General features: G+C 49.7%; 1 protein-coding gene across 1 annotated transcript in view; it reads right to left on the minus strand.

Annotated features, from left to right (window-relative positions):
• Positions 1-20,810, minus strand: part of ACOXL (acyl-CoA oxidase like) — a 200,126-nt gene that overhangs the window by 40,548 nt on the left and 138,768 nt on the right. The window contains exon 10 of the mRNA XM_027554367.1: positions 13,185-13,255. Coding sequence (XP_027410168.1) covers positions 13,185-13,255 — 71 coding nt within the window. The remainder of the gene's footprint in view (positions 1-13,184; positions 13,256-20,810) is intronic.

Here is a 20,810-nt window from a genome sequence, read left to right on the forward strand (position 1 = left end):
GGACTGACTTAGCTGAAACTCAAATAGAGAGTGAAGGAAGTCAATATCAAAGGTTACATACCGTACGATTCCATTTCTATAACATCCTCACAATGACACAAGTATAGTGCTGGACAACAGATTATTGGTTGCCAGAGTTTATCAGAAGAGGAAGAGAATGATTATAAGGCCATATCATGAAGGATTATTTTAGGATGGTTAAATTGCTCTATATCCAGGTTGTGACGGCGCTTATACGACTCTATGTTGTTATTGTTTAGCTGCCAAGTTATGTCCTGCTCTTTGTGACCCTGTGGACACATAGCCTGCCAGGCTCCTCTGTCTTCCACTATCTCCTGGAGTTTGCTCAAATTCATGTCCATTGAACCACTGATGCTATCTGCATATCTCATCCTCTGCCACCCCTTTTTCTTCTACCTTTAATCTTTCCCAGCATCATGGTCTTTTCCATTGAGTCAGCTCTTTGTATCAGGTGGCCAAAGTATTGGAGCTTCAGCAACAATCCTTCCAATGAATACTCAGGGTTGTTTTCCTAATTTAGGATTGACTGGTTTGATCTTCTTGCAGTCTAAGGGACTCTCAAGAGTCTTATCCAGGACCACAGTTTAAATTCATAGAGTTACATACACCTAAATAGAACCATTTTGCTGTATAATAATTTAAATATATCATCTTTTATGTATATACCACCTCCTCTTTGTCATGGCAGACTTCAAGCTGAAAAGGCTATATTCTGTACGCGTTTCCTGTATTGAAATTTTGTCCAAGGACCCTTCCCTGATTTCCTCCCAATGAAAGCTACCCTTTCCCTTCCAGGGTCCTCACAGCCGTGTGTTTTTCCTTATTACATATTCTGCTGTTGGTGTCATTATCTGCCCATTTGACTTTCTCCCTGATCACAGTGTGATGAGGAAGGCAGGCATTGTGGCTTATGCATCTTGGAATGTCTGCACCCTAGCCCAGTATCAGGCTTTAGTGTGTGCATTTATAGAACTGAGGCCCTTGGTTCCCAAGAGCATACACCTACTGGGCCAACGACAGAAAGAAGGGAGACTGCCTGCAATTTATGCCAAGTAGGCAGCCTGTACCCATGGCCTGAGATGCATAATAAGCAAAGAAATGAAGCAAAAGGACTAAGTTGAACTTCCAGTGTCAGAGAAGATGAACAAAGCTTATTAATTCACGGTAATACCAGCATGATTTCAGAACACTTTCCCTCAGCAACAACCTAGTTATTTCAATGTGATGTAGTGCTCTGCCTTCTGCCTCAGACTTTAGCCACTTGGGATCTGCATTACTGCCTTGGAAAATTGATGGGCAGTGGCACCGTCTCTTAGTTTAAGGAATTTCTGCCAGCCTTAGCAAAAAATTTTAGCATTGCAATTTCTAAGGGCATTCTTTTGCCATAGAAAAGTGATTAAAAATTGGACCAGACTGCAACAATGCCCAGCTCAAATTCATATAGTTCACCTGCCCTGTCTCCTCCATGCCATCTGCTCCAGGTGTGAGCTCATCAGCTTCCACAGGTGAGGGAGTCTTATTTATATTACACTGGAAAAAGGCTGGAGAGGGGGTAATCAACATTAATGTCTTTTTCTTGAGCACCCAAGGAATTTCTTCAGATCAATGTCTCTTTTCCTTCTAAGCTGCCTGAAGATGTTAATTTTTTTTTTTAAAGAAGATCCAATCTGCCAGATGTTTCTTGTGTCTTAAAAGCCTCTCTTCTTGAAAAAGGTGACAGACAGTGGCAGCTGGATCATTCTGGTAGAGCTGGTGCTCTAGGAGGGAAGAGGTAAGGATGAAGGCGATCTTTTCTTTCCGAGTCTTTGCACACTGAAGAGCCGAGATGGCTCTCTGTCCACCAGCACTTTGGGCAGAGGGCCTAGTTTAGAAAAGTGATGGTGTCATGGCGGATCAAAGGCAGGGGGAGAAGGAGGAGTTGGGATGGCCAGCCAGCCAGACTCAAAGCATGTTCTGTTTTCTGCCTCATTAGGAGGCACAAGAGACTTGAGTTTGAACCCTGGGTGGGCAACCCTGGAGGAGGAAATGGCAACCCACTCCAGTATTCCTGTCTGGAAAATTTCATGGACAGAGGAGCCTAGCAGGCTACAGTCCGTGGGGTCACAAAGAGTCAGACACGACTGAGCATACGTGCATGGAGAAGCCTCTTTGCAGATGCTGGGAAGTGAAAAGTGCAGAAAATTCATCCACAGGAAACAGAAACTCAGCAAGCCAAAAAAGGAGACAGAATGGAAAGCTCTAGAGAAGGTAACCTTGAGATATCTTTTTTTTTCTCCCCAGCATGCTGCATGTGCATGGACGAAGGAGAGACTGGAGTTCTGCTGCCTCTCAACCCTAAGGGAAGACTGGTACCTGGGGAGTCTTCCATCTGGCTGCAGAATCCAAGCTCTTCTGTGATTGCCAAACTCTGGCAAACCCACTCTCTACTACTTTGTAGCATTGCAGTGCACTGTCCATAACATGTCCAGGGGAAGTGGGAAAATTCAGAAACCACAGCTTTGCAGGTAGAGATGAAGCTATTCCCTCTGGGGCCCCTTACACACCTTCATACAGACTGACTCAGAATCATACCCTACAGCCCTCCATCCTGGAGGGTAGCCTTCAGCGGCAAACCTTTGTGTGTGCATGCTCAGTCATGTCCGATTCTTTGTTTCCCAGGTGGCTCAGCGGTAATGAATCCACCTGTCAATGCGGGAGACGTGGGTGTGGTCCCTGGGTTGGGAAGATCCCCTGGAGAAGGAAATGGCAACCCACTCCAGTATTCTTGCCTGGAAAATCCCATGGACAGAGGAGCCTGGCAGGCTATAGTCCATGGGATCTCAAAAGAGTCAGACTCGACTTAGTTACTAAACAACAAGCCTGGACTCACAGCCCTGAAATTCCCGGATGAAATTTCTCCATATTCTGGGCAAGTCACTCAGGAGAATTCTCCTGAGCACTTCAGCGTCTTGATCTCCTTATTTAAATGGCAAAATGACGACTCTGGGGCCAGGCCCTGCTTTCTCCTCCCACTAATTTTAGTTCCCTAGGGCCAAACTTTGCTTTCATTTTCCTACAGATGGCTTTCAGCAGATTGGTCTAGTTTTCTTGTTTGTCTCCAGTGATTTCCTCTCCCTCTTTCCCCTGTCTTCTAGAAAAGTCTGAAATGAAAGCTGTCCCCGAGAGCCGTGCACAGAGGATGTGGAAGGGAGAGTGTTTGGGCAGGAGTTCCCTTTGCATGACTCAGGCCGGACTGGCAGAACCAGGAATGCCCCAACAATGATGCTCTCTGCACTTGGGGAAGTGCACTGCTGTTCTGAACATGGCTTTTCTGCTCTCCAGCTGGCTTTCCACTTAGATATTGATTTAGATGCTTGACAAAAGAGTGTCAAGGGCAGAGCAGGTGTAATGTTTCACCTATCGCTGCATCTGTCTATGCAGTCACATGCTCCCCTTAGGTAATCAGGCATGGGTACAGTTTTCACATGACAGCGTTTGAACCCAGAAAGCCGTCAGTCCATTTCCCCTGACAGGGGAGCTTTGTGGAGGAGGTGGATGATGGCTTCTGCTACATTCCCTCTCAGAGACACCTGACTCTGACATTAACTTCCGAACCAAAGGAAGGAATGCTGAATGCTGGAATTTCAGGATTGCTAGAGCACACCGCGTGGCTCAGTGGCAAAGAATCTGCCTGACTATGCAGGAGATGCAGGTTTGATCCCTGGGTCAGGAGGATCCCCTGGAGGAAGAAACGACAACCCACTGCAGTGTTCTTGCCTGGGAAACCCTATGGACAGAGGAGCCTGGCGGGCTATAGTCCATGGGGTCGCAAGAGTCGGACACGACTGAGCAGGCACAAAGCGCACGTGGGGGAAAGGTGCATGGCCAACGAGAACAGAAGCTTCTGGAGACCTCTCCCCTGAAGTGGCAGCTGGCTGGGTCCCCTGCTGCAGCAGCCAGCTCTCAAGACACGCATCGGCGCACCTGAAACACTCTATAAATGGAAAATACAGAACACAGCTTCTCACACTGACCCCGCCAGAAAGCACAGTGGAACCCACACAGTTGGTTAAATTTAATTTCCTGCAGAAACTTAACACAAATGCCACCTCCTCTGGCAAGTCTTCTCTAACCTATGCTGTGTTGGGCACCCCAGCTGAAGGCTTTGTTAACACCCCCAATTTCCTCCCTTGTACCACGTAGCCCACTACAATGTGCTTGCTTACTGGGGAGTCTCATCTAATAGTCAGGGAGCTGAGGGTGAGGCCCAGGTCTTACTGATTATAGCACCCCCAGGGCCTAGCACGTAATAGCCACTCATAGATGTTTTTGAAGAGGGGTTGTGGCAGGTATGTGCAGACAGTCAACAAAATAACCCTTCTGTTGACCTATCAGGGAGCCTGCAATTCTACTGGACATTTATTTCCTTGAGTTAAAAAGTTAATCCTAGGCACCGAAGATTTATTTCCAAAATTCAAATTTCACTAGGAGAGAGAACTGCACCAGAGATGTGGGGGCACTGGTTTGAGATGAGCCCTGCAGAGCCTTGGCATGAGCTTGACCTTGTGGGGAGAGAACCAGGAATGAAGGGAAGGAGGCATTCTAGGGCCTTCATGGCATCAAGGTACAGGAATGAAGGAAAATCATTTACGGCTGGAACACTACATCTGAAAGTTGATTTCTATGTCACTTGTAGCTCTTTTCCCTGATTAAATATATATTTAGAAGCCTGAAATACATTCTTCAAACAAGCAGGGTACTAGAAAACCATCACTTGGCCCACGATGGGTCCTCAATGAACATGGCAGAACACGGCAGAACAGCTGCCTTAGAACACTGTCAGCCACATGCCTGCTTCTTTCTGTGTGGCTCTGACTTGAAAGGAGCAGAGAGGGTAGCAGGAAAACATTAGAGAAAAGGATGGGGTTTCACCACTGCAGACCCCACCACCCTTAATGATCTCGGCTCACGGGATTTGCAGCAGGGACTGACCCTCTTCATGATGGACTGGGCCTGGGAAATGGAGTCAAGCCCCAGATAGGAACTCTCCTTTCTGTGTGGGAGGCCTGAGCCCTTGACTGGCCCCAGATGCCTAAGCGGGGGCTGCGGGCATGCGTGGTGCACACACAGGATGTTTGCTCTTGTTTCCTGCCCCGGGGCCCAGGACACTTTCAAAGGCAAGGGGCCACGCTGGGGTCCTCGGGGAGGAAAAGGGCCACTGACAGGAAGGAGGATGTCCCACTTTTCCCGTGCACTCAGCGGGAGGCGCTGGCCATTACCTTTGGCTGCTGGGTTTGGTGCTTAGACCAGCTGCCACCTACACATGTTGAGAAAAGGAAGAAAGAGCAGTTAGAATGAAGGAAAAAGGGAAAAACCCCACCTCGCCCACTTGACAGGCTCCAACTGCTGCTGCCAGCCGCCTGTGAGCCGGGGACGGTCCCCTGCAAACCCCCTGCCTGACGCTGGGGCTGCCGCGGTGAGCGCTGCAGGAGTAGAGGCCTCCTCCACAGCACAGAGACAGACAAAAGGCCCCTCGAAGAGCAGTGAGCCATTCCCCAACCAGGACACTGCTCCCTCGGCCAAGCCACACGGAGGGAGCAGGCCGGCTGAGGCGAGCTGTGGGAGAAGCCAAGCGGAAAGAGTCACTGTGACAATGACAATTGGAGGAACACGAGATAGCCAACTTGCTGGGGTGTTTCTAAGCCTTTGAGGGGAGGTGAATCAGTGGAGCAGTCATGTGGAAAATGCCCTTTCTCCTCAAGGCTCTGCCAGTCCCATGCTAAGGCAAAGTCATCGTTTTTCTGTTGAAAACTCTCAACAGTTTCAACAATCCTGGCTTGTTAGCATTCCACCACGTGAGAAGAAAAAGCCCATTTCCAGGAAGAAGTTGTATTTTGTAAACTTGATATTTTGTAAACTTGGGAAACGGAAGGGTCAGGCCATGTCACTCGCTAGGGGACTTCAAATTTCAAGAAAGACTTGTGTGTCTGAGTTCCTAGAACATCATGAGACAGAGAAACAGCCCCATTGGGCCAGACCACAGTGGTGAGGGGAGGTGGGGGAGGAGGGCTTGGCCTTCTTCCCTCCATGTCTGTCTGGGATAGCCTATGCCTTTGGGGGCAGCGTGAATACTTGGGAGCTGATGAAAATGCTCAGGAAGGTCACATGCCTCTGGTCAGTGGAGCCTTCCCTGGGAATCAGCTCTGTGGGTTTTCTTGGCCTGGGCCTCAGCACCCCCAAAAATGTGCCCTCCACTCTGATGGGCTCCTGCACGTGCCAGTCGGGCAGACAGCAGATGCTCAAACTGCTCTGCTTGTGTCCTTAGGTCTAGGTATCACCTTGCCACAGATGGGCTGTCCATCTGCCAATCAAATGGAGGCTGGCCAGAGCATCACTGCTGGTGTGACAGCCCCACCAGCGGTCTGCAGTTTGCAGAGCAGAGTCAAGATGGCTCTATTTACTCCTGAGCAGGCAGCTTGGCTCTTGTTACCATTTTCTATAGTCTATGGGGTATGAAGGGGCTTCCCAAGTGGTGCTAGTGGTAAAGAACCTGCCTGCCAATGCAGGAGACATAAGAGATGAGGGTTCAATTCCTGGTTCTGGAAGATCCCCTGGAGGAGGACACAGCAACCCACTCTAGTATTCTTGCCTGGAGAATCCCATGGACTGAAGAACCTGGCAGGCTAGGGTCCACGGGGTCACGAAGAGTCGGACACGACCAAAGCGACTTAGCGCACACGCACACGTGGTATGAGACCAAAAAGCCAGTTCTGAACTTTATACCATGCCTCCAGCCAGAGCCCAGAGGCAGAGTGGCTGAGGCAGGACTGCGCTGGGGCTGCAGTGTGGGGACTACTCTAGGCACTCACTCAGCATCCCTGGAGTGGGGAGGCCTGGCTCTGAGACAACCCTCCGGTTACAGCAGGTCAAGTAGAAGCTCCTTCAGCTAGCTCTTGTGCCCTGGCCTGGGGGGAGCAGCACAGATCAGGAAGGGCTACTTTCCCCAGAACATCCTACTTGCTTTTCCAAAGGGAGGCAGGGAGACCCCACGGGTGACAGTCTTGTGATGTTTGTGTCCCAGTGAGGGTCCTTGCTGGGCTGCTGTCTCACACCCAACCTGGAAACAGCTGCTGCCAGGTGTGGAAGTAAGTCCCCAGGGAATCAGGCATTGTGATAATTTATATTTGATTTAGAAAATGATGGTCCAAACACAGACTGGTACCAAGGAGCCTGTCTTATGGCCAGTTTCCATCATTGAAAAGAGGAAGCAATTAAAAAAAAATCTTTATTTTGGCTGTGCTGGGTCTTAACTGCAGCATGCAGGATCTTTTAGCTGTAGCACGTGGGATCTAGTTCCCCGGCCAGGGATCAAACCCAGTTCCACTCCACTGGGAGCATGGAGTCGTAGCCAGTGGACGACCAGGGAAGTCCCCCCAGTTTTTAAGAGGGGACCATCCTGGAGGCAGGGCGGGTGATAGGGACCAGCTGGATCAAACACTGAGAGCAAATTCTGATAGGCAACCTAGAGCCATTTGATGAGAAAGGGATGGTGGACCTGATTCAAAAACAGGCTCATCAGATGCCTGGATTCACCTGGGACAGCCAGGGTTTATGTTCAGTCATCCAAGCTTAATTTTTACCAGTGCCCCCTTTCACTCTCAGAAGGAGTCCAGGTTTAAATGGCAAGTTCTGTGATCTCCCTGTTTCAAAGGATAGAGGGAGTTAGGGCCAGAAACTGATCCAGAGAGGGACACGAAGGCTCATTTGGCTGACCCTGAAGCAGGGAGACAACAGTTGAGGGCCAGCGCCATTCATCCTCAAGCATGTTTAGAATTGCAAGCTTGTCGACAATGTCCAGGCACAGATTTTCGGAATGTGGTTGCCGGATGGGTCTTTGAAATAATCTCATTCAATATCTTTTATCAGAACAGGACACTGGGCTGAAAGAGGTCAAAATGACCTGCCAAGGTCACACGCTGGAGCCTGGTAGAGTGGAGACCAGACTTGCCCTCAATGGACCAGGCCCAGCTGCTCTGTTCTGAGACAGTGGAAAGGGTTAACTCTAAAAGATGCTGCCAAGGGAACAGATGCACCGGCTCTGGCTTGGCAACCTCCGGACAGAGCTGTGAATGGTCCACGGCCTGAGGCTGAGGAGGCAGGACAGAGACCAGAGACAGGAGCAGGGTCCAGCTGCTGCGTGAGCTCAGGCGTGGGGCTGGAGAAGGGTCCTAGCTGCTGCATGAGCTCAGGCATGGGGCCGTGGCTCACGAGCAATCTGGAGCCACAGGGGATTGGGGAGTGGGGCAGAGGTGAGGTGCAGATGAGCTCTCCAGGGCTGTGACAGCAAGGAGAACTAGGAATGAAAGAAGAGGGACCTCCCTGGTGGTCTAGTGGCTGTCTCTGAGCCTCTAATGCTCAGATGACGTGGGCTCAATCCCTGGTTGGGGAACTAAGATCCCACACACCAGGGGCAACTAAGCTCCACAAGAGAAGCCAGCATGCCGCAATGGAGCTCCAGTGAGGCCAAGATGAAAACAAGGAAAAAGAAAGAGTGAAGAAACAGGTCAATACAGGGACTGAAAGTGAATGGGGTCGTAAGTCATTTATGGAATCTAAATCTTTTCTGTGGATCAAATCGTAGTGAAATCTGCCTGCGAGGCAAACCCTAATGACAGCTGTCCTACCCTTGGCATCTCTTCCCCAGCCCCTTAATAGGGCCACAGTGGTGGGAAAAACCTAAGTCATCAATAGCCTTGACCTCTACTTGGCATCTGGAGGAGGAAATGGCAGCCCAGTTCAGTATTCTTGCCTGGGAAATCCCCTGGACAGAGGAGCCTGATGGGCTACAGTCCATGGGGTCTCAAAGAGTCAGACACAACTGAGCATTCACACAGCTGGGGAAACTGAGTCATGGAGGAGCCAGTTTCTTCCTGCCTCACAGTATTCTCAGAAAACGGGGTGTGACTGACAGCAAGCCAAGAGACGGATCCCACGCAGCAGCCACAGCACGGCACCCTCGGCGTCATTAGTCTTACCTCCTGTGTGGCTCTGCTGTGGCCAAGGTGGCAGGTTTTCTGTGAATCTGCCCATTTGGGCAGAGGTCCCAGGAAGAAGCTCAGACTGAGGTCCAAAGCACTGGCTTTGTGGCCCCAAAGCTACTGCCCAGCAACTAGCAGAGGACCACGGCTTTTCCCTGTCCTGCTCTTCTTGGTTGTCACACAAAGGCTCTGGTTTCTGCCATCTCCAAAGCCTCCCTCTCCGGTTCTGTTTTCCCAGGGGTGTTGGACGTGGGCTTAACTGCTATGTGTTCATCTTTTGCACCTTCCCTGCAGTCTGTTTCTAGAGCACCCTCACAGATGGTGAAATATCTACCCTTAGGTCTCAAGTGGGGGCTTCCCAGGTGGCGCAGTGGTAAAGAATCAGCCTGCCAATGTAGAAGATGCAAGAGATGTGAATTTAATCCCCGGATGGGTCGGGAAGATCCCCTGGAGTAGGAAATGGCAACCAACTCCAGTATTCATGTCTATTGATCCAGTATTCATCCCATGGACAGAGGAGCCAGTCAGGCTACAGTCCATGGGGTCACAAAGAGTCAGACATGACTGAAGCGACTGAGCACACACACACAAGTCTCCAAGTATCCGGAATGGTGTAAGGATGTCACAGTATGCATGCAAAATACAACTTTTAAAAAACCTCAGAGTCAGTCTCCATCTGCATTTTTTTGCCTGAAACAACTTTCACTCAATGAGGTACAGTTAAATATTTAAGCTGGTTGCAGAGAATACAGGAAGTGAACAGCTCGCCCAAGTAAACATACACTGGACCGCAGGCTGGTTGCAGTCAGAACGATTTACTGTCACCCTGAGCGTGTTCTCCCACAGAGCCATCTACAAAAATCCTGCACACCACTGTCACGCCCACATGATGCTCTCTGAGATGTGACATTAAAAAACCTCAATCTCCTGAAAAAAAAATCATAAAACAGTTTCAGTATATATGAACTGAGCACTCGTTTTTGTTCAGTGAAATTTCTTTGATGATGCTGGTTCAAATAACTACAGATATTGAGAAAACAGCCACAGACGTCATCCTCGGTCGCAACAGCCACAGAGTCTGCAGAGACCAACGGGAAAGACATGAAATAGTCAATGTCACTGGACACTATTCCAGGACACCTCGGGCTATCTGAACCCTCTTCCACTCCCAACTGCTAGTTTTTTTTTAATTAATTTTTATTGGAGTATAGTTGAATTATAATGTTGTGTTAGTTTCAGGTGTACAGCAAAATGAATCAGTGATTTTGATACATACGCACATGCTGCTGCTGCTAAGTCGCTTCAGTCGTGTCCGACTCTGTGCGACCCCAGAGACAGCAGCCCACCAGGCTCCCCGTCCCTGGGATTCTCCAGGCAAGAACACTGGAGTGGGTTGCCACTTCCTTCTCCAATGCATGAAAGTGAAAAGTGAAAGTGGGGTCACTCAGTCGTGCCTGACTCTTAGCGACCCCATGGACTGCAGCCCACCAGGCTCCTCTGTCCATGGGATTTTCCAGGCTCACCCTACTTTAGATTCTTTTCCTATATAGGTCATTACAGAGTATGCAATTGTCAGTTTCTAGCCAAATGTTCCCAAGGAGACAGCCTGGGGCAGTGTGTGCATGGCAGTAGGGGGCGGGTGAGAAAGTAAAAGGAAGGGACTTTCCTGGCAGTCCAGTGGTTAAGACTTCACTTTCCAAAACAGGGTGGCAGGTTCGATCCCTGGTCAAGGAACTAAGATCCTACATGCCTTGTGGTCAAAAAACCAAAACTGTAAAACAGAAGCAATATTGTAACAAATTCAATAAAGACTTAAACAATGGTCCAGATGAAAAAATAAGTCTTTAAAGAAAAACTGAGAGAAGGAAGAGGCTTTGAGTGGCATCTCTGTCTATATTCTCCCTATGGATGTGAAGACAGTGGCCACAGCATCCCAGTCATGGAGGCCTTGGGGACAGCGAGACGCAAGCCTGGTCTGGTCTCCTGGCACCAGGCTCCAGGCTCTGACCTCTCCGTCCCATGCTGCCTCTGAGATGCCCAGGTCACCTCATGCAGGGCTCAGCAGCAGGACCAAGCGGCCCACAGTAAGTTCAGCCCACAGAGGTATGGAGAGGGGAACACAGGGCAAGATGGACATGAGGAGGAGAATAAGACAGAAACAGGAAGGAGGAGATGGTGGGAGAAAATGCAGGACCAAACAAGAGGAAAGAACTAAAAGTGCCACAGCCCGGCCGCCTGGAAGAACTGGGAGCACCTACAGGTCCATCAGCAGATGGGTGGGTGAAGAAGCTGCGGCACATGTACACAGCAGAATATACACAGGATACAAAGGAACAAAACGGGGTCCTTTGTACAGACGTGTACAGAGGCAGAGGAGACAGGTTTGATCGCTGGGTTAAGGAGATCCCTTGGAGGAGGGTGTGGCAACCCACTCCAGTATTCTTGCCTGGGGAATCCCACTGACAGAGGAGACTGGTGGGCTACAATCCACAGGGTCACAAAGAGCTGGACACAATGGAAGGGACTGAGCATAGCACTCACAGCATGGAATCTAGAAAAGGGTGCAGGTGAACTCATTTTCAGGGCAGGGAGAGAGGTGTGGGTGCAGAGAGTGGGCATGCGGACACGGGTGGGAGGGGAGACTGGGGCAGACTGAGAAGGTAGAGCTGACATATATACCCCACCACGTGTGAGACAGGGAGCCAGTGGGAGCCCACGTGTAACACAGGGAGCTCAGCCCGGCGCTCCGCGACGACCTCGAGGGTGGGGTGGCAGGAAGGCCAAAGAGGAAGGGGATGTATGCACACGTAAAGCTGATTCACTTTGTTGCACAGCAGAAACTAACACAACATTGTAAAGCAATTATACTCCATTAATAAAATAAAATTAAAAACATTTAAATTCAAAAAAAGAGGTGAGTATCTGGGACCCAAGAGCTACTCTATGTTCACAGCAATACTGCCTGTACCTGGCAGGGAAGGTGATCCTGCGGGAATGGGCCTCGGTGGGGAGAACCAAGAACTTGGAGTGGACAACCTCAAAATGCCAAGCAAAGCTCCTGTGCCTCCGTGGATGCCATTCAAAGTCAGCATATTAGAACCAGGACTCTGGTGGGTCAGTTCTCCTGGGCAAGCCCAAAGTCTGGTATTAGAACTTCTGTTTATAAAATCAACATTACTGAAAGCTTAAAAAAAAAAAAGACAGACTGAAAATATCACATCTTAGGCAAATGAGTTGAAAATCCCTTTTAGTGATGCCCTCTATTTTCCACCCATTTCTAGAGTCAGAGAACACCTGGCATGGTATTTAGGTAAAGAAATGCAATCCCTGGCACACGTGGCTTCCTGACGACACAGAACTGCAGTGACATCACGGAAATGCAGATGCCTCCTGGTCAGCCCAAGGAGTCTCCAGGCGAGAACAGCCTTAGCCATGGGTGGAAAAGAATGTATGTTCCTTAGTCATCTGCTGGTGGCTACTGCTTTCTGCCTTCAATGCCCAAGTTTTAATTAAATGCAGGCAGGGTGTTGGTCAGGCTCTCTCACACGTTTGGCTCAACGCACATGTACAACCAAAATGTAGATAGACCACACCTGTTCTCCTTTGTCCATTCGGAAGGAAACAAAGGGATGGGCACCGAGAAAAAAAGAGTCTGTCTCCCACTCAAGGGGGAGGAAGTGATGACATCAGATGCCCCTTCCCGTCGTTCATATGAACAGTCTCATTTGTGAAGCGCTCCCCAGTGACGAAATCGAGGATGTGGCAGACGCGGGATGCATGGAATCCTTTGTCTTAATTAAAAAGTACGGTGAGAGTCATGGAATTTGGCCAAGCCTCATAAATCTGCTCAGAGAATCAAGGCTCTGTCAGATAAGCTTAAGTAGAACCCCCTGAGCCCTCTGGAGAATTGCATAGATCCCCGCTTGTGGCTGACACCCACTTTCCCGTCACTTTGCTGCTCTCTGAGGACAGCGGCCGTGCTCATTAACCAGCAATCCTCCTACCCGCTGATGACAAGTGTATCCCCGAGGAGCGCAGAATTCAGAGATGATAAATTTACTCCTGCCTGTAAGAGTGAATCTCTCCTTAGGGCAATAAAAGTGCTGGGAGGCTCTCAGGCATCAGGGCTTCCTTTCAGGAACATACCTGCTTTAACAAATCCTGGTCCTCTTGGTCAGGACAGTTCCTTACAGCCAGGCAAAACTGCTCTAAAGTAACTGGAAAGGAAGAAAAAGAAAGAGTGAGTGGCCTCCCTGCGGGCCCTGAGCCTCTCTGTACAGAGAAGGACATCGTGGTGTTAACCCACAGAGGTGACATGCCACCGTCTTTCCTTGGTGATACCTTCGAGGGGAACAGAGCCCGCCCTGGGGAGGTGGAGGGGAAGGCTGGCACAACCACGTCACCCTTGTGAGCTGGGATTATCACATGAGAGCCCGGGGCCATGACCATCAGCAAAGCTCCATCCTGAAATGGTACCAATGAGCTTATTTACAAAACAGAAATAGAGTCACAGATGTAGGAAGCTTATGGTTATCAGTGGGGAGCAGGGGCAGGGGGATACGCTGGGAGGCTGGGACTCACATCCACACTACTATACGTAAAATAGATGGCTAATAAGGGCCTACCGTATAGCACAGGGGGGGTGTGTGTGTGTTAGTTGCTCAGCTGTATCTCACTTTTTGTGATCCCATGGACTGTAGTCCGCCAGGCTCCTCTGTCCATGGGATTCTCCAGGCAAGAATACAGGAGTGGGTTGCCATTCCCTTCTCCAGGGAATCTGCCCAACCCAGAGACCGAACCTGCGTCTCCTGCACTGCAGGCAGATTCTTTACCGCCCGAGCCACCAGGGAATCCCCAATAATAAATAGTAAAAACCAAGCCACGGGGAGGGTCATACAGCCCATCCTGCCCCCAGTGACCACACTGCATGTCCATTCCCTGTGACCACCACCTAGATAGGACTCCACCTGCCTCTGTAAATCTGGCAGTGCTACGTTTTCTATCTCAAGTTTCCATTGTGATCCCTGCACAATCCCCACCAAGTCTTCTCTTGGTATGAATGATGGGACCCCAGTGCTGACTAAAGCAAACCCCACTAACTCTCCCAAATATTTCAGGTTGAGTCTCCCCAACCATCTTTCTCCAACAAGATGGTGGAGAGAAACCAAGAATATTTGCAAAACAATATTCACAATCCATCTTAGCTGGCCACGAACACTCTAGGAATGTTAACCAAGATGATTTACACAAACGACATTCCCCTTCTCCATGCTGGTGGCCTCGATCTCACTCATGGCCACTCATGTGAGCACCCTTTTCTATTTCAGTCTAAATAAGCACAAAACCACAACTGCCTCCCATGCTTTGACTGTGTTGGTTCACTCTTGAAAGTGCTCCCATGATTCCCTGCCACCCTCAGATTACTTAAATCCATCTCTTTTGACAAGCATTAAAACTTTAACCGAGTGAACCCAGGTGGACTTCTTTCCAGACTCAAAGCTATGTTCACTCTACCTGTCATCACTCTTCACTGTCATCTGCTGGGCAGTCTCACCTCCTGCCTTTGAGAGCAGCATAGCTCACCCTTCCCATCCAACTGCTCCAAACCACTCACCATCCCTCGGGTCTAGCCCATCCTCCGCAGAGCCCACAAAAACTGGTAGAAACATACCAAGCCTCAAGACGGAGGGACGGTCTGATTCCACTGTTCTGACCTCCAGGTCTAGATGTCATGTTTAAACATGCAGATATTTTAAAAAGCATTATATCAGCAAAAATGAATTGTCATCAAGAAAGCAAGCATGGTCTGGGAATTTTTTATTATCGTTTTCAATGTTACCTATAAAATACAACTCACTAGAGAGTTTTCCTCTATGACTACACTCCTCTGCAGTTGTAACTGTGGTTGGTTGTATCCCATGCTGACTACTTCTCCCAAGTCTAAAGTTCTGCTCTCATCTGAGTAAAATGTGTGCGGATTGTGTCACGGGCTTCTCTGGTTGTGGTGTGTGGCCTTCTTGCTGTGGTGGCTTCTCGTGTTGCAGGGCAGGGGCTCTAGGGCATGGGCGCTTCAGTAGTCGTGACAAACAGCCTTAATTGCCCCTGGCATGTGGAATCCTCCTGGACCAGGGATCAAAACTGTCCCCTGCATCGGCAGGCAGACTGTTACCCACTGTGCCACCAGGGAAGTCCCAGCTTGGGTTTTAGCCCAAACTTCATTCTTTGCCCATCCTGCCCGACAGGCCTCAAGTCACAGCCCAGTTTTTGGAGCTGGGCGGAAGTGCATTTGTGGGGACACAGGGCTCCCCAGGGAGGGGAGTAGGAGGGGAGCTTCTCCTTAACTGGCCGGCTCCGTTTCATGAATCGATCACCCCTCACACCTTCGATACAAACAACAAGAGCCCATCCTGACAACGGCAGGTCAACAGAAGCAGGGTTCACCGAGTCCTCAGTCGTTCCCTCGCCTTAGAGCGAGTCAGGGTAACACGTGCTCTTGTGCCCAATGCGGGATTCTTGCCAGCCTCCTCCATTCCGGTTTCTACCGAGGCCGACTTGAAAGAGGAAAGAGGGCCAGAGACCGCTGACAGAGTAGGGGGGAGGGAGGGCGGGTCTGGGCCCAAGTCATCATCACGGCATCGCACAGCGACAGACACACGGGGCTTCACTCCCGTCTCCTCCACCTGCCTCCACATTTAAACAGGCAGGAAAACCCAAACCCTCACAAAGAAAGCAGCTGTGCTATCTACTTTCTTCTCCTTCACGGCTGATTCAAGGAGCCGCCTGCCTCAGGAGGAGGAAAGATGTAGCCCAGCCAGCGTGTGCTCAGGGTCACTCTGGGTCTCTCTCTTCAGAGACTCTGGAGGCAGCTTTCTTCCCGAGTTCACATCCATTGTTGTAACTGCTCCTAAGTGTCCCCATCTGTTCATTTCAGTGGCGGCCACAGAGGTTTCCACCCATCTGAGTAAGTCAAGCCCTCTTTGGTTCAGCCTTTCCACCTTGTGTGACAAAAAGATCAGCCTGCCGACACAGGGAGAACAGTAGATTTTTAGATAACATACCTGTTAGCTGTGAGGTTGTTAGCTTTGAGGTTGGGGAGTGAGGCGAGGGGGCTGCATAGAAAAAAATGACCCGAGTGAAGTTAAAAAAAAAAAAGGAAAGTGGTAGTTTGGGAGAAAAAAAAAAAAAAATGACAGGCCAGCATGAAACACATACGCCTCTCCCTCTATGGGCTGGTGGATAAATTGTGTACAACGGCCAAACCTCTGCAGCCCATTTCTGAAAGACAGACAGGACTCAGCAACACGGTGGGTACCCTACAACTCACCAAATGCCTCTGCCTGGATGCCATCATTAGGACACGGTTACACAAACAATGGGGGAAAGCAAGATGAGCCACACGCACAGCGTCTTTGTCCTTTTTGCAATCAGGCTGGTGAGACGGGGCTCCATCCTGAAGTTCGTTAGCAGGCACAGCTGGCCTGGACATACAACACATGGGGCTGAGCCGCTCAGGAATCCTGTCTCATAACCTTCTTTCGAGCTCTCTCTCAGTCCCAGCTGGCTGACTCAGGCCTGCCTCTCCCTGAGGGCCCTGGGGGGTGAGGGGGTGGGGGCAGGAGCCCCTGGTGTCCGTGCCCGGGGCTCCTGGACAGGGACCCTCGCTGGTTCTGTGGCACAAGGTGGGAGACGGTGGTGGCTGTCCCTCAGCTGTCGCCCCTCACCCGCGTACGACAATGGTGCCCTCAATTCATTTTACAGGATGACCTGTCAATCCAGCTCCTGAAGTCCCCCACCCACCTCTTCTTCACGACAAAACAGGGAAATGTTGAAAGGAAAAGAGCGAGAGAGTGGTGTAAAGGCTGAGTCTTTGCCAGAAGAACTCCAGCTCTGCGTTCAGAATCAACACAGGGCGGGAAGAGGGATGCTTAACTTCTTGGTATCGAGAAGGTGGAGCAGTTCCGGCCTCCTGCCCATGGGGATGGGCTGGAAGGGCATGGGGTGGGCCTCTGTGCCAGGCAAGGCTGTGGTTCCCCGCTCCCCTTGCTCTGTCCGTGTCGCTGCCTGCTCACCTGGCTCACAGGATCCACCCCACACAGCAAGCAGGGCACACAGGCCTGTGTCCCACTCTCCTTCTCTGGGACCGCGAGCAAGACAGAAACTCAGCGGTGCCATTTCTCCAGGCATACAGGCTCCGGCTCTGTGTAACTAAGTCTCAGCAGCTTCTCTGCCTGCGTGCTGGGGCCACAGCCCTCCCATGGGCCCTCTGCTTCTCCAGGGCAAAGCACCCCTTCAGGCCCAACGACCACCATCTTCCTGCAGCTCTGTCTTCTTACTTGCTGGCCACATTCACTGGTTTTGGGCTCTGTTCTCCACCCATCACCACCCTGGGCCTGTCTCCAATGCAGGATGTCCCTTGGGACCAGGAAAGTTCCCCTCAAGAGAGGCTGGGTCAGAAGGTCCCTGTCCCCCTTAGCCCCTCCACTGATGCCCTACCCAGGAAAGGCCAAGCTCTCCAAAGCAGCACCCGACCCTCCCAGCCCACTCTTTCAGGCTCCTTCTCTCAATACTCTTCCCGGCTTCTCCCCAAAAAGCCTCCCTTCCGGTGGAACAGGGGCCCTGGTACTCCCGGACCAGCCCTTCACTTTATCACCTTCACCTTCATCTGCACCTAGCCTCCTCCCAGAATGCACTGCCACACTCTCAACTTTGGATCCTACCCACACTTCGGACCCAGCACCGAGGGGCCCTCTGAGGAGTCTCCTGGGAGTCCGGCAACATCTGCCCAGCCCGGGACCTCTCCCGGCTGTTACATGCTCCAGGGCGCCTTCATGCCCCATGGCAAGTCTTCTTGGCTAACTTATTCTTTCGGTTTTTTTAACCGAAAAAAAAAAAAAAAAAGCACCTCTGTAGGGTGCTTTTACCCTACAAAGCTCAACAGGGAAAGGTTTATGCCTTCTGGATTCCAAGTCCTTTTAGCTGCCCTCTTGGACACAGAATCATATTCACCTATAATTACAGAAATCTGTGAGAATTTGTTTTATTTTCTAGGCTGCCTATTAAAAGAGAATTTCTGAGTAATTTTTAGGGCAAAAAAATCACAAGAGATAGCTTTGTCCATCTCTATTTACAATGACGTTACATAAAGTTTCCCCATCGAGGATTCAACGAGCACTTTGATGGCTCAGATTGGGGTCCTGAGTCAGTAAGAGAAGGTAAAATACTGATGAAAACCTTGCTTTTAGTTATATTATGATCACTTTCCCATCTAACATGTGATGCCACTTTGAGCATGTATCAAATCTTGTTAAACTACTATATCTCAAAGGAGGGCCTGCTTTTTTTTTTTTTCTCCTTCAGCTCTCACATTTCTGAGTAAAAGCCATCATTTTCCAGTTAATAGAGCATTATATTTTCTCTGCAAACAAATTCCCATAATTTACAAGCAAAGAGAAAGGGAATTCATGGAGAGGAGACACTGCACTATTTTTCCTTCTGACATTTGGGATCTACCATGGGTTAAAAATGATGGTTTTATCTCTGGTGATTTATCAAACTCCAGATTCCCTAAAAGATGAACAGACGCACTGAAGAAAGAATGCATCACCTTAATGCTTCATTTTGACACTCTGGGTATCTAAAAAGAATCTTATTTTGAATCTCCCCCCTCCAGAAACTCAGTCGTTCCCATGATTTACACATTGAATTCTTGTTTTCCAAACACACTTAGGTGAGAACATGCCAGGAGACACACTGAAAGAAAATGGTCACATTTGAAACATACAGATTATTTATAGACAGAAAACTCAAAAACTGAAAGAAAATCTGGTTGTCAACAGACAGTTGCTTTTTCTATGTTTTCTCTGCAGCTCATTTTGGGTTTTGTGTGGGTGGCTCATGTGAACTCAAAGGTTGTTTGCTAAATGTTTGATGAGATTAGGACATGTTGTCTTTTAAAACTTAATGTAAGTTTGTGTATATAGCACATATGTTTAACTTTAGAATATGGGTAACTTTTTAAATATAGAAAGCCATACCTAGAACTGCTGTTATAAGATTTCCTATACTTCTATTTTTATTCACAGTTTAGAAGGTCTTATTCATATTCCTAGTGGAGTCTCATAATAGTTGTGCAGTGGAAATTTTTGCTTTTTTACCTTTTGGGTTAATTTCATCTGCCAACTTGGGCACTCTGTTCGAAAGTACTTAGGTACCAGGAGCTGGAAAGTCAGCATGGCCTGCAACTCAGATCTTTGCAGTTCACCATATAAACTACATCTTTGATCATATAGTGTACAAAGGAGAAAAAAGAAACACTTTTAAACAAGGGCTTATTTATTTACTTATTTGCCTCTTTAGCAATGCTCAGCCATTAGATTCAGGTCCAGCAAGCACTTACGGGCCCCACAAAGTAGGCAGATGGTAGCACCCTGCCAGGATTTGAACCCCGCTTTCTGCTGTGTGGCCCTGGGCAACTCAGGTAGCCTTTCTGAGCCTCAGCCGCATGGGTGGATGGTGGTCCCTCCCTGTCTGCCTTGGAGGGAGACTACCGAGTGCTCATTAATCTTACAGAAAGTCTGTAAGATAGCAAACAAAAATAAAAAGCACGATTGGGCAACCAACGCAGTAAGAAGAGTGAAAAACAGCATAAGCCAAGTTTAACCTCAGAAAGTACCACCCCCCCAGCCCACCGGAAGTTTAAGAACGCTGGAATGCACATTCTTTAGGGTTTATCTGTAGGAAGGAAAGCCCTTGGGGAGTTGGGGGTGGGAGGGCGTCTCTCAAAATCTGATGCTAAAAAGCCATGGGGGTCAGCCAGCCCCAGGGCAGAGTTCTAGCCCCACACCTTAGACCTGTGTGGTCACAGGCAACTGTCCACCTGAGCGGAGCTTCCTCAAGGCTAAGTGAGGTTGTCGTGGAGACTGAAGCGGGTGACGGGAGCCAGGCACTCAGCACGGCCCTGAATCAAGGGAAGCGCTGAAGAGGCAGAGATGGTGGCCATCAGCCCAGTCGGCCAATGTCCCCAGGGTCAGGAAGGGAAGTGACCTTTTATTAGAGTCTGGGTCAAGTATAGCTGCTAAATTCTGTCCTGAACAAACCTCCACTAAACAAATATTCTTCAGGAATTGAACTTGGCTTTTTCCTCTTGTCTCCCTCTTCCCAGCACAACAGAATCTTGAAGGTCATCTGTCATAAAACCGTCTCATAAACTGGTGCCTTCATCAAAGAAAAGTGAGCTGACAGCTCTCTTGGGGCCTCACAGGTGACCTGCTCCCGGGTGCTGGGGGAGCAGGCCCCAGGGTGGGGGGCTCTGGCGAGGGCAGTGTGGCTGCCCTTATGTAGAACACAGAGCTTGGGGCCCTCAGGTCCGGCTGGCACAGACTCAAATTCACCTGCGTGGCCTGGGGCTTCGGGGAAGGAAACCCTGCCTTCCGATGAAGGGAGCAGCCCGTGCGATGTCGCAGAAACAACCTGCTCCCCTCGCTGGAGCCCGGGAGCCATGCTCCCTCACAGCTGCTCTCCCAGAACCAGGAGGGCTCGGAATAAGGTCCAACATTGGGCGTCGGCATCTTAGAACTTCCTCTCTTCCTCGTCTACTTGCTGATGAGACACAAAATGTAAATCTATGTGGGCTTCCCTGGGCTTCTCAGGTGGCACTAGTGGTAAAGAACCCGCCTGCCAATGCAGGAGACACGGGTTCAATTCCTGATCCGGTAAGATCCTAAGCCCGTGCACCACACTACTGAGCCCAAGCCCCAGAGCCAGTGCTTCACA

The sequence above is a fragment of the Bos indicus x Bos taurus genome, chromosome 11 (assembly GCF_003369695.1).
Source record: "Bos indicus x Bos taurus breed Angus x Brahman F1 hybrid chromosome 11, Bos_hybrid_MaternalHap_v2.0, whole genome shotgun sequence".
NCBI classification, from domain to species: domain Eukaryota; kingdom Metazoa; phylum Chordata; class Mammalia; order Artiodactyla; family Bovidae; genus Bos; species Bos indicus x Bos taurus.